Source organism: Copidosoma floridanum, unplaced genomic scaffold, assembly GCF_036245765.1.
Source record: "Copidosoma floridanum isolate Cflo_tuat_1 unplaced genomic scaffold, Cflo_Japanese_pri ptg000024l, whole genome shotgun sequence".
Lineage (NCBI taxonomy): Eukaryota > Metazoa > Arthropoda > Insecta > Hymenoptera > Encyrtidae > Copidosoma > Copidosoma floridanum.
In genome coordinates this window covers 2,699,513-2,719,648 of record NW_028321901.1, presented here as the reverse complement: position 1 = coordinate 2,719,648, position 20,136 = coordinate 2,699,513, and the positions used below count along the sequence as shown (strand labels likewise).

The window sequence follows — 20,136 nt, the reverse complement described above, 5'->3', positions numbered from 1 at the left end:
ATGCACCTCAATATATTTCGAATTTTTAGTAAAATTTTTAAACTACGCAATGCTTGAAGGTCCTGAATTGTCTAGTAAACTTTTGTATATTTATTCTGGCAAAAGACCTATTACAAGATATAGCGTTAATTACTTTAGTCGATTTTAAAATTGTTACAATGAAACACATTTTAAGTATGCAATAAGGATTTTGAAATACGTATACCTAACAAGAGATTCGAGCTTAATGTACAAGAAAACTGATAATGCAAATACAGTAAGTTGTTTTATTGATTCAGACTGGACAGGTGACAGTCTTGATAGAAAATCCACATTGGGCTAGGTAAAAAGACTTTTAGGTAACGTGGTTTATTGGAAAATACAAGAACGAAATAGTATAATATGGTCTTTGACTTTATTTGAGTATGTTACTTTGTCAGAGGCTGTAAGGAAATTAAAATTAATAAGAGATTTGGTAGGTATTTCTAAGTTAAAGTAGAATGAACCGATGAAAGTATATTATATGTATATGTATATGTTTTATTGTAACAATTTTAAAATCGACTAAAGTAATTAACGCCATATCTTGTAATAGGTCTCATGCCAGAATGAATAAACAAAAGTTTACTACTTAAATTTTGATATTTTAAATTTTTTATAAATTATTTTGCTCATTCTGGCTTTAAATTAATTTCTATTGTTGTTTCATATAACTGAGCTTCTTCTAGTTAGTACTTATTTGCCAAAGTTTCAATGTAACTTGTCTGACTCATGAACATGGCATGTTTCTTCACATAATAATTATTATTTTTTCTTAAATAATTCGTTACTTCTCCCAAATCCTTCATGCAAAATCTTTCTAACAATTTTTCCTAAATCATATTTATACTCTTTTGACATCCACAACAAATAAATAGATCATCAACAAATGAAATAATGTATGCTTTATCTATTCCATTGCTTGAAGAATGTAACGATTGTCTACTTGACTATTTTCATATCCTAAGTTTTTTTATAAGTTTATCAAAACATTTCAACTAAGCTTTAGGGCTTTCTTTTGAATTGTACAATGCTTTTTGCAATCAACATACTTCATAAGAATTATTATCAAAACCTCGCAGTTATTTGACACATACTTATGATTTAACTTTCCCATTTAAAATCGCGGTTTCAACATTCATCTAAATAATAATAAATCATTTTTGGCAACAATACGATGATAAAATTCTCAAAGTTTGCATCTTAGCTACAGAAGAATAAATATCCTCAATAATTTCCTTTTTTTAAACCCTCTTATTACTCTAATTACTTACCTAGCTATAAATTTGTTTTCGTCCTTTTTTAAATAAACCTATGTAACATCTGAAATTTTTGGCATCTTTTGGCTTATCTACCAATAATATCCAAGAGTTATTTTTATTTTAATAATCAACTACGCTTTTTTTCGCAGTCTTCCAATTAACGGATTCAAAACTGTCCATCGCTTTATTAAAACTTTTATGATTTTCTGTACTACAATAATTGACACAAATGGTATTATACTCATAATTATCATCATATTCTTTTGGACGCTTAACATTTCTTTTCGGTCTACTGATAACATTGTTCTCTTTTTGATTTTGACATTTATTTTCTCTCTCACTAATAAAATTGTCGTTTCTATACTAAGCATTTTCAAATTTGTCACTTGACTCAGATTTGTCATCTACAATTTTATTTTCATTTTGTAATTCATCATTATCATTATCCTTTATTCCAATACAATATCCATCTTATTCAATTACATAAACATGTCTAGCTACAGTAATCCTATTATTTATCAAAACTCTATACCCTACGATTTTATAACCTACAAGAGTTCCTAAACTGCTTTTTTATCCCATTTTGACCTCCTTCTCTTTTTTGGCACACATACAAATACCCTGCTTTCATTAATTTTATAATGTTTGACATTAGTATTTAGACCAAAGAACAACTCAAAAGATGTTTTTAAGCTAGTAGTATTTGCAAGTGTCCTGTTGTTTAATTATGCTGCCATGCTTAAGACTTCTTTTTTAAACCTTCGCTTTATTCTAGCCTTAGATAACAAACATCTAGCAACTTTCAGGATGCTTCTATTATATTTTTTTGCAGTACCATTTAACTCGTGCACATACGGTGAACGTGCATATAGATTTATTTCTTTTTTTTCAAATCAACGATCCTTTTATTTATACATTTCTTTTTGTGATCACGCTTTTATTTTTTAATTTTTTTCCGAGTAATATTTTTAACTTCAATCAGATATGACACAAAACAACCATATACTTAATCTTTGGATTAAATTGGATATACTCCGGCTATTTTACTACAGTCGTCAATAAAAAATTATAAATACTTTTCCCTATTGAATTTAGTAGTATTCTGAGGCCTATTCAAATCAGTATGTACTATTTTTGAAATTTCCCTTACCTTTTGTCTATTATTTTCAAATAGTAAATTATGCTTTCATTTTTTATACAAATGGCGCATTTTATAGAATCACTCTTAATTTCTTTTGTTAGACCTTCCACTTTATCATTTTAACATAAAACATTCTAATATTTAAAATTTAGATGTCTCAAAATACGATGCCATTTTTCCTTTACAGTAATTTTATTATAATCCTTGGTACTTATAGTAGTAACAGTAATCTTAAAATCGTTAAAAATTACACATAGCATTCTGTACAATTTATCTGTTTTAAACTTAATTGCTAAAAGCGCACTCTCACTGATATAAATTTTTGCTATATTATTTTGAGCAACAACTTTACTTTTATCCGTAACTTTCAATAAACTTCAGTAATTTTCTATTATTTCGCTGACATAGTATACATGAGACAATTAAATTCTTATGAATTTATCGTACACCTTGTAGTAACTTCAAATTTTGTATATTTTAGTCTCTTTTAAATTTCTTCTGTCTCGTGTATTTACATTTACTAGATTTCTTAAGTCAATAAGATTTACGAAAATATCATCTTAATTTACCACATGACCAGTACAACTGCTATCTAAAAGCGAGTTGATACGTTTATCTTGCGTTTTACTATGCGTTACAGTAGACTTGACGATCTTCACAGAAAAGGCACTGAGCGAGCTGTTGCCCTGCTGCCACATTTCTTCTATGAAATTGTTGACGTCTGCCCCTTTGTGTTCAGCCTTCATGGCTAGCATTATTTACATTCGGACAATCTTTCTTGAAATGTCTAATTTTATCACAGCCGTAATAGGCTCTTTCTTATTTCTCATGACCTTCTAATTTTGACACAAAAGCATTTGATTTTACACGTGTATTAGCACTTTCACTTTTGTTTTTCATCTATAATATTCTAATTTTATTAATCACATAACTAGCTGTTTGATCTTCCAGTTTTAACGTGTCTATTAAGTCACTAATATAACCATACGATTCTGGTAATGCTCTCAATCAACTTTTTTTTTCACTCACTGTAGCACTAGCTAGATTTACCTCATTCATTGATTTTTTAAGTTCCCTAATAAAAACTAATGATTCTTGAAAATCCTTTAACCTGATTTTCTCCAGCTTTAACTGTCATATTATCTGCAAAGCTGTTGATTCCTTTAAATTCATAGCATCAAACTTTTTCATTATCTTGAATTCACATTTCATAATTATGAATCTTTAATTCATAATCGTGTCCAAATCACCGAACAATTTTGGCTGCTTATTTGAAGTAGTACTGTAAATATAATTTATGGCCTTCAAGTCGTTCTCAGCCCATTTGTCTTTTTTGTCCATCGATACTTTTTTTTTTTTCTATTACCGTAGCACAATTCTTAAACTTTAAAAATATCATGATTTTTTTTCCAGTATGCACAATCTAGGCCATCAAAGAAAGGTTTCGAAATTTTCGCCATTTTGAAATTGCTCATTTCCTCTCTTGATTCTTCTAGATTTTTGAATTCTTCTTTTTCTTCGTAAATATACTTCATTAACACCAGTATATCTTTGATCACATTTACCAAACTTTTTCTTAAACTTCTGAGTGTTCGATTGATACTTATTTTATCTGTGATCACTTGCATATGATCTCTTCAATTTTTAAACTTGAACTTGACATGTGAACAACAACAGTACACTTTAAAAAAAACTTTTTCTCGATTTTTAGAGTTGGATTTACACTTTTATTACATGTAACCACCAACCTGCTACCATATTTATATAATAAGGAACTTGTACCGTGGATCGTAGGAAATGAGTAAACACACCTTGTCATAGTTAATAAGACTTCATGAAGAAAGAACACAATTATAATAACGATACACAATACAGCTAACGATAAACAGCTGCTTGCATGCATGACCGCATGCTTCGATGAACAGACATGATCTATCTTGCACCTGCGTTCGAGCGCTAAGTACCAAACTGTCTAGAAGTTGTGATGCGCGAGCTAGCACCCATTCACTTGTTGGTCAGCAGGCTAAGCAGAGCTCTTGGCCACTGTGCCGGCAGCTAATCAGCAGGCACTACAGTCACAAGTTCTGCGATAGTGTGACCGAGCATCGAACGCACAAGACAAAAAAGGAGGGGGGCAAGAGAGAAGCATGTTTCTACGGAACAGTGACCTTGAATGTTAAAGAATGTTTTTGCAGAATAATTATAAAAAAACTGTATCAAACAACAGCATGTGTTACAGTTGAATATGATTACGATTGTTTATTTCTTACTCACTTTTGATTTAACATCAAATACTAGTTTTATGAAGCTGTGCATAACATGAAAAATATTCACTATATAACTAAAATATTGTACTATTTCTCATAATATCGACGCCTCGTACGAGGACTAGCACAGTTCATATTTCAAATATTATTTTAAATAGGAAAATCTGAACTTACGAGGCGTCGATATATTATTACTAAACTCGTTTTTAATTGCTATACGTAGTTAATTTATAGTTGAAAAGTACCATAATAATTTAACTAGAAATACGTATTGTAATCAGATAAGGAGTTTAAAAAATAGTAGATTTGAGTAAGTACTGGTAGTCTATAGTAATCACAGCAGGTACAGAAATCTAATAGATATTAGTTCCAGAGCATTCTCTGGTGATCTACAGTGAAGGCTCCTTCATTCTCGGGAATTTTGTAGATGCTTAGTGTGTAATCATCCTTTTCTTAACCAGGCGAGCCAAAGTAGGAGAGCCGTCCTCCCTTTACTTATGATTGAGCATTAACTATTTCTTGTAACTTAAATGGTACACTTTGTACTTAGTTGGCATAATTGATGATGGTTAACTGGGCTAAGTTGTTAGGTTTATCTAGACCAAACGGGCTCACTCAGTTTTTTTGTTTCTTTTGTGATATACCTAAATCATTTATAATTATAGTCAGTTTCTCTTGAACTTGTATGCTTATGCCCATCGGTAATTTTTTTTTAAACATATTCATCACAAAAAGTACGAAGAGAATTTCAAATTGTTAAGGTATGTCTGTAGTCCGTAAATCAAAATTGAATTTTTTAATGACTGGGTACAAAAAAAATTTTAATAGAAAGGAAGTTTTTTCACGATTCTTTTTCCTTTCTTTACTTATTCCACGGATATATCTTCTATTAAAAAATTGTTTCATCTATTAAAAAAAAACTTGGTTGAAATGTGTTATTTTGATAATTATTAATTATTTAAATAGGTAAAAACTATTAATTTTTATAGTTTGATATGAACTTTATTTTTGAGACATCGAGTGCAGCTAACGGTACATAACGATACTAATGCGCGAGGAAAGCGATGAATGCACGCGTGTCAGTCACATAACCTCTCGCACTTGTGGTGTATACAACTTTATGACGCAACGTGTTCAGGGAACGAAATTGAGAGCAGTCTAATGTGGCTGTGCAATTACTTCTACGTACACATGCACTCACATAAGTGCGGAGCAGAAACAGCAGACATTTACCAGCATGTGAAACTATGCTATGAATGATAAAACAGGTCAATGTACTAGACGGGTCCTAGTACTCCGTCACTTAAACAGACCAAATGTAGTATTTGGTCACTTTTCCATGTAATTTGGCTTTGCTACATTTTTAATCGGGTATAAACGTTAATTTCTTTTAAAAAAGTGGTTGTTCAATGTGAGAATGAATACCGTAGTAATCTGTGTTTGAGAAGTTCATATTGGAAAAATCAGCAAAATAACGACTATTGGATTATGACCAAAGTACTGGGATATTAACCTTACTCGATAATTTTTCTAAGCTTTTAACATACAAATGTATAGTAAGTCTCAACTATGCACTAGGAAGAAGTGTAAGAGAGTATATAATAGATGTGAGCGTGACGTTAGAGATGTAACTAGCAGGTCTTGCCATGGATTTAATTCAAATTTTTTTTGCCTACGTAATGTACTGTTTATAATTGTTTTTTTCTTAAACATTAAAATATTCATAAAAGCCATAACCAATTTTCGTACTCATTCCAACGATAATAGCACTACTTTCGTACATAATGTGGTTTCATAAGAGGTACATTTGAACTTATATGTTGTTTGCCACATAATTCCATAAAAGTGTAACTATAACTTTATGCTTAAGTTTAACTTCATGCTTGGGTATTTAAGCACGCACTGTCTCCTGGCTTATTTAAATTTAGTTGAAATAATTAAAAACATGATTCTCAACAAATTCACTAAGAATATTACTAAAAAAACTTGAGAATGTAAGTTACAGAGTACTTTTAACTTTGAGCTCAAAAACTTTTTTTTTCATATTTTGACAAAAAATTTTTTGAAATAATTAAATTTTACAAAAAAAATAATCAAGCCCTTAATTCAAATACGGCCTACTAAAAATATAACACAAGTTTTATGATGTGCATATTTATTTAAGTTTTATCCAACTGAGGAAAAAAAAAACTTTTGCTTCTAGTTATATAAGGGTCCTAAGTCTCCAGTAAGTTAAGATGTTGAAACGCTTGAAAATTAACTTAATTACTGCCCATGACGCTACTTTAATTTCATATCAACCCATAAGCATTGATGAGAAATGTTTTTGTTGATAACTTCTTAATAGATTTGACGTCACGAATAGTTTAAAAAATTTTTTTGAAAACGTATTTGGTTGTGGCAAAGATAAAATACCTGAACCTAATTTTCTGAATTCTGGGTGCAGTAAATCTCTTTTGTGCAAACCAATTACCCTCAAAAGTAATCAAATTTAGAAAATTCTTAGTTAACTTTACTATTTTCAGAAAACCGGTGAGGTGGACTTCTCAATTCGTTACAAATCACTAACATAAGAGTATTTGGAAAATATTTGTTGCTTAAATCAGACAAATCATATTTTATAGCATGATACTGTAGGAACGAAAGTTCTTATTGGTTTAAACAAATTTAACTTTTTTAATAAATTATCATTTACAAGGAAAGTATTTCTTATATTATTGAATGGAAATTGGTAATTTTACAAGTAAGTATTTTTTACGAATTGCCTTACATTACAATTATTGGATAGAACGTAAATCACCACTATTGATGATTAAAATTTTTCATTAAGATCATTGAAATATTATAAGACGTAATAATAAGAAGTGTCAAATACAATAAAATGGGTAATTTTTCATGAGCACAAGTAATTAAGAATTTTCCATCGCTTACTGTAATAGTTAATTTAGTGATGATTAATGTGATGTCAGTAGATGGAAGCGTGCATTAATGTTAGTAGTGTGTTAGTGATAAAGATTATCTTATTTTCAACTGAACCTATATGCTATTGTATGTAGTATACTATACTTATATGTTATTGCACGTTGTCTCTAGAGAAATAAAGCTAGCACTACTTGTCGTTGCATGCGACTAATATAACTGCAGACCAAAAAAGTATTTTAGCTACTTAATCAACTTTTTTATCACTAACTTTTATTGAGCTCCTTAAAAATCATAACTTCAACTATACACCACGTAAGTTTTTTTGCTTGTAGTTTACATTTTAATAGTTTAATTGACCGTCAAAAGCTTACTTCAGGCCTTCGGTTATAAGAGTCTGCGTTAAGCGAGCTTGAAAAGTGCCAACGTTGAATCAAACTATCTCGTGATGTTGATCACGATTCTACAAATATAAGAATACCATAAGATTGAGGACTATCTGAACTTTAAAACTATGCCATCAAAACTCTTGAATACTCCAAAATTAAGCCTCCTTAATCAACCGTTTCCTGATAAAATCTCCATCAGAAGACTCAAAAACCTCTAGATAAAAAACTGCTTTCAGACTTCCAATTTCTAAGAGTTTATTTTGTACAGATATACATTTTCAGCTACCTGTTTCCATAAAACTTTAGTATCTTATTTGAACCTTGACATTAACATCTCCCTGAAATGAGACAACATATAAGGGTCGATAGCCCGAAAACTTAAAAAAGAGAGAGAGAGAGAGATTAAGTGAGAGAAAGAGACTGTATTTTAATAAAAATGGTCATACGTATTGAGGCTTGGATCTATTAAAAATTGAGTATTAGTAAGAACTTTAAGGATGTGATTACCTGCATTATCAGAAGTAAATATTTGTTTTTCAACAATTGTGAGTGAAGTGACTTTTTATCAACAAATAAAAACAGTTAAAAGTAACCATGGACGTTCTTATATCACTGTGTATCATTATTAAAAGGTTTAGTTTTCAAGGATTTTATCTGAGGCCAACAGTCAATTAATAAGATAGTGAAACAAGAAAAAGTGTTACACATTTGCAAGCATTGCTTGACATAATTTTTTTTTATTTAAATGATGTCAAAACTATAAGAAAAACAAAGGCAGAACCTCGTATGCATGCTTATTATTAAGTGAAAAGTTGATGCAATATCACAGGTGTTATTATTTACTCTTTTTATTCTTCAGCTTCTAAGTAATACTTTGAACTAATTTCCTCAGAAAATGATCATGTAAATAAAAAAAAACTCTTAATTTATTTTTTTATCACCATTAAAATTAAAAACTCTAAATACACCAAAAAAATATGTATATGTTTTTAAACTTAACTTTCTCCTTTACCTATCATTTAATACTCAATTTTTCATAAGAAACAGTTTAAAAACTTATAATGGGATTTTAGTGACTGAAAGTTTACCAGAACAATTTGTAAATTTCTGTATACTTCTTATGATAGATATGTAGAATGAATAAGGATTAGCTTATGCATTCAATAGAAATTTTTTACAATTATGTAAAACAAAAAAGTTCAAAAAAATTTTGACACCAGCAAAAATTGATGTTCAGTCAGTTCACTTCAACGGAAGCAAAAGACTTATCCCAGTCGACCATTGTTCATCACGTCAGCTTGGTAAACGACGTGATGTTCAACTATTAGTTATCTCAAATAACTGTGAGCCACCAGTAGATTAAGTGGTAAGTATGAAAATAAAAAAACATTACAGGAAATAATGGTGGGCAAGGTCAAGTGCGTTAAGCGAGCATTACGCTTAAAGACCCAAATTGTAAGATTAAAATTGAAGAAGTAAACATAGTTTCAAATTTTTAGTGATTAATCTGTTAATCTGTCTTAAAATACCTTTAAATTGAATTACACGGTAAATGAGTTGCCAAAGGCTTTTAGTATGCCATAACACACTCCATGTTGTGCAAGGGAACTGCCGCAAATTAAATTAAAATTTTATTATCTGACAACAAAAAAATAAATATCCAGAAAGAGCGATAAAAAGCAAAAGCTGTAGGCTTTCATTAAGCTCTGCAGTATTCGTGATTAAGTGTTGCTACGTACAATAAAACTCCAGTAACAAGAGGAGTTTACAGTGACTATAATTATTCATATGGTCATATTTTGAGTTCACAGTAGCGTTAAGTTGTTCTGATAAAACTTTAATAGCACAAAGCGTGTTTCACAGTCCAAACGGCACTAACATATTACTAACTTCTTCCACAAGTTTTCCAGTTCAAGCTTCAAATAATTTTTTTATAATTTTATCACAATCATAAAGTACACACCTTACCTCTTGATGCCCCGTATTTTTTATAGTTTTACAGCTGCAATAATAACTCAAAAAATAAGTGTGGATTATAAAAAATAAACTGTAACTGATACTTTCTAAGAACTTTTATTATTTAATTGAAACAAAAATAATTTATTGCTTATCCAGTGATGCCAATATACTAATAAGAAAGTTGTCAGTATATCCATTTTTATATTATATATTACTGATAGAGAAATCCAAACAGATTTATAGTTGATGAATAACAAATTCTTTGCACCAGATCTGCCAATAACTATAAATAAAATATTTATTTAAATGTAGAAATAGCATTTGAATACTACTTAATAAATATAAAAAATCATCGATAAAATATTTTCTAGCAGTAAAACGCTAATAGATTATTGTTGCAATCTAAGAATACTGATTTACTTTCCTAAATACAACCCTTCTAGAATTCCGCTATGTGTCAATATTTTTATTATAAATTAAGCAGACAATATTTTAAGGAAGCATAAGAAAAAGTGCTAAAAAGTTCATAAAAATTTAATTTTATAAGTTTATATTCTACCCTAATGCTGTCATATGCATTTTATTACTACATAAAACGTTATTGAGTTAATACAAAAATAGCAGTTAAGCATTTTATTTTTAGGTTATCCTTTTTCTATTGGACTATAGTTTTTTCAGAATGATAAAATTTTAAAGTGTCTTATTAAAATAAGCTCACAACACATATGCTACATGGTAAAAATTGCGTTTTTCTTTTTTCTTTTCAAGCATTCGCTCAAAGAGTATCAAGACACTTATTTCATTTAAAGAATATTACAACAACAAAAATGCAATAAATTGCAAAAAACAAATGTTTTGCTTTCTAGACAATGCTCGAATTTTCCAGAAAGTTATAGACACATTAGACGTAAAAACACACTGTCTAATCAGTGCACTTCAGATAAACGGCCTAATACTATATCATTCCTGACTGGCATTCATATCAGTAGTGATCTTGGTATGAAGTGGCTTCATAATCTTTCAAACATCTCTACCTCGGATGAGATTTTTGATATTTAAAAACTGGGTGAATCTTTTTAATTTTACTACTGCAATAAGCCGTCGTCTTGCGTCTGAATTATTTGAAATGCAAGACTGAGAATTGATACGCAACCAAGTTATAAACACTGATGCAATCCAAAAAAAAATGTTGAAGACGTTTCAAAGTTTCTTGAAGACCACTGATAAAATGGACTTCTTTTTTATAAAAACGGTAAATAATATTGTAATGACCAATGTTCTTTTCAAATATAACAAAAACTTGTAAATCACAAAAGCTGATAAAAGGAACACAACTGTCATCTTAGAAAAGTAATAATTTATATAGATAAAGTTGAAAGTCGACTTAATAACAAAAAGTACTATGAGATGTAACCGAAAAGTCTTTTTAATAACAGTATAAAGACAACATCAAAATTGATAGAGTTTTAGCAAAAGTTAGGTGTATTTAAAGATTATGGGTTGCAATTAAACAATTCCGAAATTCAAAGTTCATATTTGTTACGTTGCGATGGCTTAGTACAAGTGCACAAGGCGGAATTTCCTATTAGCATTATTAAAAATTATATTGAGACTCTTTCGTACATTTTTTCAAAAATTTTTAACTACTTTTCCTAATAACAGGAGTCAAAAAATTAAGACATACATAAAAAACAATGGACGACTTTAAGAGAAAATAAAAATAATAATTACACCTTCTGATTACTTATTAGTAAGCTCAGATTTTATCAGCCTATTTACTGACACAGGTGAAAACATCATCATAGAAGCTATTAAGGCTAATTTAAAACGCTTACGTAATGAAATTAACCTTTGATGTGCTAAATTTTGTGAGGGTGTATCACTGATGTTAAATAATGAAACCTTATCTATCAATGCATTTTATAAACAAAATTTTTGTTTTGCCATGGGTAGTCCAATTAGCCCTGTGTTGTATGACTTGGTGACGAGGCTCCTACAGGAGAAATGTGTAAGCGCTCTTGGTTTAAAGTACCATTCTGTTACAGGTACGTTGATGATATCTTAACTTACGTTCCGAAACATCTAATTCACTACACTCAAGATATATTTAATAAATTTAACAATGACTCACAATTTAAAGTTTAAGTGGCAGCTACTCATGTAAGTAACTTTCTCGACTCAAAACTGATGATGGCGAGTGATGGCTCAGTTTTCAGCAATGGGTACCAAAAACGCACTCGTTTGGGCCAGTATTCAAACTATCTTTCTTAAAATCTCTAATCCTAAAAAAAACTTATTACTCATTCTTTCGTTAATTGAAGTATTTCATTGGCAGCTTTGAATTTTTACCAAGAAAATCTTAAAATCTCAACATTTTCCTGTTAACTAATCATTACCCTTTTAGTTCATAGATAAATATTTTTAAATAAGATTTTAAAAAATAAACAATCCTTCTAGCAAAATAGTTTTGGATCAGTAGAACATCAACACTCAGCTTATAAATTGGCTTTTTTTAAAGATCGTGTCTCAGTTATAAGTAATATTTTTCATGAGAAAAGAATGGTCGTTGTTTTTTAAGGTATTAACAAAATTTTTAAACTCCATGAAACAAGGTAAGGACCTATTAAGTTATGATGGCAAAAATAATATAGTTTACAAAATAAGTTCTAACGATAAAAAAGCTTGTTAAATAAAACAGACTTCTAGGAGTCTAAAAATGAGAGTAAATAAACACAAAGGTGATAGAAAGCAAATAAGAGATTAAACAAAATTAGTGCATTGTAGGAGACATTTATCTCAATAAAATAAAATAAAAAATTTATCTTACTAAAAAAGCCATCTCGTTCAAGTACTAGCCAAAGGATTGTAAAAAAATATCTTGACATCCATGCTCTGCATACTTCTCTTTTCTTTTTATTAGCACTCCTTTACAGACTGTCAAGCTGATAATTGTGCAAATTTTGTTGTAAATTATATTTAGCATTCACCATACAAACATAGCAGATATTTAGTGATTAAAAATAAACAAATTAAAAGAAACACACCAGGGGGTATAAATGGGTCATGGGACCCACGGTAAGAACGAAGTTCTTTAAACATGACATGAGTACGAAGACACACAATTTCTCAGGTAACAAGTGGGTCGCCAGACCCATAGGAAGAACGAAGCTCTATCAAAATAAGTTCTGCATTCATGTAGTTCACTGAAACAAAAACTCGAAAAACGAATAAAAAAAAAAAAGAAAATTAAGTTCAGTACTCACGATAGTTGAACTCTGTGAGTACGTCATGCATAAATACAGTACTCACGAAGTTCAACTATTGTGAGTACTGAGCTAAATATTCTTATTTTCTTTATTCGTTTTTTAAGTTTTTATTTCAGTGAACTACATGAATGCAGTACTTATTTTTATAGAGCTTCGTTCTTCTTATGGGTCTGGCGACCCCCTTGTTACCTGAGAAATTGTGTGTCGTGGTACTAATGTCATGTTTTAAGAGCTTTGTTTTTACCGTGGGTCCCATGACCCATTTATACGCCTAGTTTATTTCTTTTAATTTTTTTATTTATTTGTTTTTTTTTTCATTTTTTGTTTTATTTTTTTTTTTCATTTCTTGTTTTATTTTTTTTCATATTGCATTTCATTATTTTTTCATATTTCCTTTCTTTACTTTTTTTTAATTTTTAAATTTTTTTTTATTTCTTGTTTTATTTTTTTCATATTTTATTTTATTACTTTTCCATTTGTTATTTTATTTTATTTTTTTTCTTTTTTTTGTATTTTCTCTATTTCCTTTTTTTTTTTTTATTTTTCTATATAATCTTTTTTTTTATTCTCTTTTATATTTCATTTTTTTCTTTTTATTGTATTTATTCATGTCTGTTTTAATTTCATTCCATTTTATTTTCAGATTTCATTTTATTAATTTCTTAGTTTTATTTTTTTTCTTATTTTTTTTGCAATTGTGTAGCCAATTAATACAATTGTTGTTCGATTTTTCTATAATTACTTCATGACATTTTGCCATTATTTGTTTATGAAATTCAAAATAAGTGCCCTTAAAAATTATTGATACATTCTTTAACCCTATTGTATATGTTTACTTAAGAAATTTATTCATTTATTAAATAATTTATACGTAACGGTAATTGTTAGCATTATTTTAATGCAAAAAAATTATCAGGTTTCAAAAAATTTGATAGATATTTTATGCATTACATGCATAAAATACTAATATTTAATGCGTCATAATGTGCCCTACTTGATTTAATCTACATAATCATATTAATGCTAGTTAAATTTTTTTTTCTTTAAATGTATTATTTGGAAAAAAAATTTTTTTTCAAAGCAACAGACTTCTAGTAAGCGACTTCCGTTTTATGGAAATCTGTCATTTTTGATATTACAGCCCCCCAAGCACGCAACATAAAGAACTTTGTCTTGAAAAATAATAAAATATATAATTTATTATTAGTTGAATGTATTATCATCAGTGAATGCATATGAAAATAAAATATTATAGTTACAAACCACGTGATGATGACAAGAAACTGAATTTCTACAGTCGGCAGCGCTCGTAGCAGAGTGGGTAAGGAACTTGACTCATATGCAGGAGGTCAAGTGTTTAAATTTCTCTACTGGAAAGTGTTTTTTTTTTTCTTTTTTTTTTTAGAATCGTAAAAGAAAAAATTTCAAAGTCAAATAAAAATTATTGTGAGAAAATAACATAAAATTTCGTTTAAAAATTAATTGCTTGGAAGTGTGAAGGGGAATGATAGGCAAAGGTGTGTAGGAGAGTAGTAGAGCATGGTTGAAAGATATATGGTGGGGTGAGGGGAAGTGCGTAGAGGACTGACGGTGACGGCGACGAGATAAGGGGGAAAACTTAGGAGGAAGAGACTTTCAGTAAGCCACTTCCGTTTCATCAAATCTGTTGTTGTTCAAACTCCAGCCCCCCGAGTATGCGACATAAAGAACTTCGTTCTAATAAGAAGCATTTGCATTAGAAAAGTAACACACAGAAAATTTGCATTAACTTTGTATGACAATAATTCTCTTGATAAGCAGCTACTTGCGTTAATGAAAAGAGATCGAACAACTTTAAATTCAGCTAAAAGTATGAACGTATGTAATAAAATTAATGCAAGAATACTAAGTATTCTTAAGAAAACTTGTGATAGTAATAACATTGATGGTATTATATGTATAAAATTCAAAAAGGTGAATAGAGAATAAATATAGTAATAAAAGTTTTCCACAAACTGAATAAATGGTTCGTTGAAAATTACAGATATGTCTTGAAAAATTTTAATCATACGCTCCAAAAATACTACTTGAAAATATTAAATGGTGATATCCAGAAATACGTGCAGAAATACCGTAAGGGCCTATTACAATAAAAGGTAAGCAATGTTGTTTCCATATTGCCACCCCTTGGGTAGTGGTGATGGGAGGATTCTCATATCGTTGTATAAAAACTTTGGGCCATAATGGTAGAGAGAAAGTGATACTGTAGCAGCTCGTGCTATTATTGCTCGAGAGTCCAGAGATTCTGAAGGGAAAAACCACGTGCACAAGCTCTCTTTCTCCTACTCCTAGGGGAAATTTGTAAATAAAAACACTGTGTGAATATCTCTCCTTATTCTCTAATCTTAGATCTGTGCATGAAGAATAATCGTCCTTTTGCACCTTGGTTTTCAAGTAGTGGATGGGGTACCTCTATGTTACAAGATAATAAATAAAGAGATCATTTTTGTAATACCTCTTGCCTTTAACACATGCTTTAATATTTTATTTTACTTCATAGTGTTGTACATCAGCTTATATATACATTCAACCTTACATGACCACGTTTACAAACGCACAACCACATGCAATAGCTCCTTCACTATCATACACATTCTAGCAAGATCTCTTGCACGAGCATATGCGTTTTTGCGTTAGCATAGTATTCAAGATTTATAAGAAATAAGAAATTTCATACAAGATCTTTGATGGTCAAAATTACTTCGAAAGATGCAAGTTTTTAATATCTTACTTAGTAAACAATCTCGTGGGCATGACGTAGTTTGTTTCTTGTTTGACTATTCACGACTTTTACTTTTAATCTTTGTTTCTTTTATTATATATTTTCTGACAAGTATGTTATTTAGCAAGTGATTCGTAGAAACAGGTTTTTAAACAAAAACTTGAATAGGAATAACGTATTTAATAAAATAGCCTTATAATTACAACTCAACTTTAAATATGTACACAACATTTTTTATAGATTTTATATTGTCATTTATGGCATAATTACATGTATCACTGTCTTGCCATGTGAATTGAAAAAAGAGTCCTCAAATGTTGACGAACTATTTTTTTAGTAAGCACGCTTAATGCAGTGCATTAAACAGCATAAACTAATTAAAATTTAGTTTAAAAAATATACAGTACGATGTTATAGACTATAATTTTTTGATCACTCTGTAATCTATAACATGTTAACCATTAATAAATGTTGAATGTTCTCGTTTGAGTTTGAGTTATTGTTATGCACAATAATAGGTATCACTATATCACTTAAAGGTTCTTAAAGATTTATTTTTTATGAAGTAATATTTCAGTATGTATAGCTTATGTAATGTATAAAATAGCTGTTTTTTCATTTATAAAATACCTTTGTGTATGTGAGAGACATACACGGCAAGGGTCTTTATCTTCAACAATTTGTAAGGTATGACATATTTACAGAATATTATGAACTTTACGTGATGATATAGCACTGAAAAATCAGCTTTAGTATCATCATGCACATAAATTGTTTGAAGACTTTCTGCTAGTAGCTATGCCGTCCCATATCGTCATTTCCTTTCCAGCTACAAACGAAGATTTAACGTCAGAATATGTCAAGATTGTGATATAGCTTACTGACATGCCTGCTGTACAGCACGAACTAGAGAAAAATGGTCAAGCATAAGTAAGTGTTCCTTATTAGTTCATAATTCTGCTTTTCAATGTTTTGGTATTTTACGTACCAGCAAAAAAAACTTTTTACTAGAGCAGGAGTATCAAGTAATACGAGGTGGTAGAAAAAACTACTAGAACTAGTGCTGTTTCTTAACAAGAGGTATCGTTCTTTAGCGTCTGGATGCTGTTATCTGTACCGTCAGACAGTACTGCGCTCTAACGTCGGAATGGTACCTTCTTTTCTTATTTTGTATCAAGCTCTCATGTCAAGATCCCAGATTCATGGTGAAGGCTAGCTTTCTTGAGTTAACATTTTTGTGAGTGGGATTAAATACGTTAAAAGAACAAGAGAAAACTCTTTAAAACAAAAAAACAGGTTTTTTTTATATACGTGCCGTAGCCATCGTTTGTGTTTTTTTTTTTTTTTTTTTTTTTTGCATTTGCATTTGCATTTGCATTTGCATTTGCATTTGCAAAAACAAATGATGTATTCGTTTGAACATATGAATGCTGGCTCACTAATTCTTGACGCATGACCCTGTTGTCAAATGAAATCAGATAATGTGACAGAGTATTTGCTGAAATACTTATATTTGAGCTCAAACATTATAAACTAGCTCTAAGACACAAACACAGCAAAAAAATCAAATCTGAGCTTGTGTAAATATTCCTTTTCTTCACTTACGCGTCAGCCATACACTGGCATAATAATGATTGCTCTTATTCTTTAGGTGTATAAAGTACTAACATAATATTTTTATTTCTCAAAAGTAAGCGTGCTTGTGTAATAACTACTGCTAGTTGCCTGATAAAAAAAAAAAATAAATTCATACTTGTTTTCTCATTACAAAAATAAACCACGTACTGTTCAAGAGAAGAGCTAAGAGTTTCAAGCCTTCCATATTGTAGTCGTAATAGAATAAGCTTATGATTTTTGATGAAAGTCAAAGAAGCATGCTCAAGTATATAAAAATCACATTATCTTACTAGTGGCGAGAGAAAAACGTCTTCCGTAAATTTTGACTTGTAATGTTGTTTTTGACGTCAGATTCATCCTCTCTCTTCTTTTTTTTTTATACTCATACGTACAGAATAATGTAGTGCATTCCTGACTTAAGAATACGTAATAGTTAATAAGCTACCTAACTTATGCTAGCCTGACTCTGAATTTGCATACCTACTAGTACCTCTTACTTACCTTTTTTTTCTTGATCTTTATTTTACTTGCAGCGTACGATAAAATCTGACACTTATTTAAAAGCAATCGGATATTCTTTAACATGTTATCGCCGAATGTATAATGAGTATGAAAAAAAATTAAAGGGTAGCATTTTTTTGGCATACTCTTTATTATTTCTGGCCTGAAAATATTCAAATATTATGTGTAATGTCACATTGAACTGCTAATATCACCAAACAGGCTATTGGTGTAAATTAGAAAAACTATGAGAAGAACTACTTTCTGACAGCTTTCGATCTTAAACTTAACTTACTAGAGTACATCACTTTTTACTGAAGTCCCATGCGTTCCGATTGATTATAAATGAAGGTACTTGCTAATCAAGCTCTTGCTACTATAATAATTTCTGTTAAATATGTAAAATAGAACAATGTTTCTTTACCAATGCGAACTGTAGTGGGTAATTTCAATAGATTTAAGTGTGTCATATTTTTTAGCACTTTTATCTTTATTTTATGTGCGTAATTTTATACTTTATGAGTATTGTTACGGACGTGCTCAGGCGTAGCTGGTCAACGCCCATGGCTTGCGCTTTTTATCACAGGCTCAGCGTTTTCAAGTCAAGAGCTTGGGTGCTTGGCAACAGCCAGGTTGCAAGACCAAGTCAGCACACAGGTGAAATGCTTGGATAAGCCTTGGGAATGAGGTGATGTCTCCCTAAATTTCTTAGGAATTCAAAGGAGAAGCCAGGGCCTAAGAAAAGCGGTCGTGCCACGATGGTGGATGGCAGTCAAGATTTGCAAAAGCTTCTAGGCAGTTATAGTGCTTCCTCATTATCTATTCGAATAAAGCAGATTCAACCCAGCAACTATCTCTATGGTCCTTTCTCGGGAGCCTCTCGTATCAGCCTCATTTTGGTGACATCAGTGAGCGACTCAGACTTGGCATTTTGTTGTCTAGGTAGAGACAGTAAGAATCAGCCCAGAGAATCACTATCAGACGAGTAGCAACTCGACTTGAATACGATATTAGCGCAGACCATGTGGAAAATACCGTTGATGCTGCTAGGAATATCAGCTGTGTCAAAGTAAGTGTATTTAATGATACAAAACTTAATAATTGTTCCCTAACTGCATGAGAGAACCTTATATTGAACGATTTACTAACTACACGTTAGTTACACTCAAATTCGTAGTTTCTTAGCATCGCGTGATTGATAAAATCATGGAACTAGAAACGCTACTGTTATATAACAATTAAAACCAATACATATAACCAGTGCATATTAACAAAAATCTAACTAGTTAAATTAGAACCATGTCTTTAAGAAAGAGGCTTTGTAAAAGCACTAGAAGTTTCGGCGTGGCCGCGAAAAATTAACGAGATACTTCAACTAACGATGTATTTCATACAGACGAAGAATTTAACGATGAGGTATCTGATGCGGATGTGGTTGTGGAAGCCAACGAACCTGAATAAAAAAAAAAGTAAAATAATAAGACGCAAAAATAAGGGATATAGTAAGAATGTCGACAACAAGTCGTACGCTAAAAGACATTGGAGTAGTTGAATGTTTACTATGCGATAACCAAATGCAGCGAGCTACGCATTATTTTGCAGATCTGGGTAATATTTTATACAAAGCGCATAACGGAGAAAAGAACTTGGCCCCACCAAATAAGCCATGGCACAAAATTGTAGATATTTATGGACAAAACTTGGAGCCAAAGATGAAGCAAACACTACGACAGAAGATAAAATAGACTAAACCTTTTTTAATAGAGGAAGAAAATTTGAACGAAAACGATTCCGTAATATATTCTACAGGAAATTTTAACATTAACTCAAGTAGAGTATCCCCGGAAATAATCCTTGAAGGATAGCCGAAAGCGTCGGGAAATTAAGGATACGGACTGATCTCCATTAAATCCTTTGGAAATATGCACTCTTTACAGTCAGAAAGAAATTTAATTACTGAAAAAGGGAGGCAGGAGAGCGAAGTTTATGGCAGTGAGATGATAACAAGAAAAAACGTGCATCCAATGAGTAAATTT

At 30.5% G+C, this 20,136-nt stretch overlaps 1 protein-coding gene across 1 annotated transcript in view; it reads right to left on the bottom strand.

Annotated features, from left to right (window-relative positions):
• Nucleotides 1-10,059: 10,059 nt before the first annotated feature.
• LOC106637205 (uncharacterized) overlaps nt 10,060-20,136 on the bottom strand; it is a 494,105-nt gene continuing 484,028 nt past the window's right edge. The window contains exon 6 of the mRNA XM_089595085.1: nt 10,060-10,238. Coding sequence (XP_089451211.1) covers nt 10,060-10,238 — 179 coding nt within the window. The remainder of the gene's footprint in view (nt 10,239-20,136) is intronic.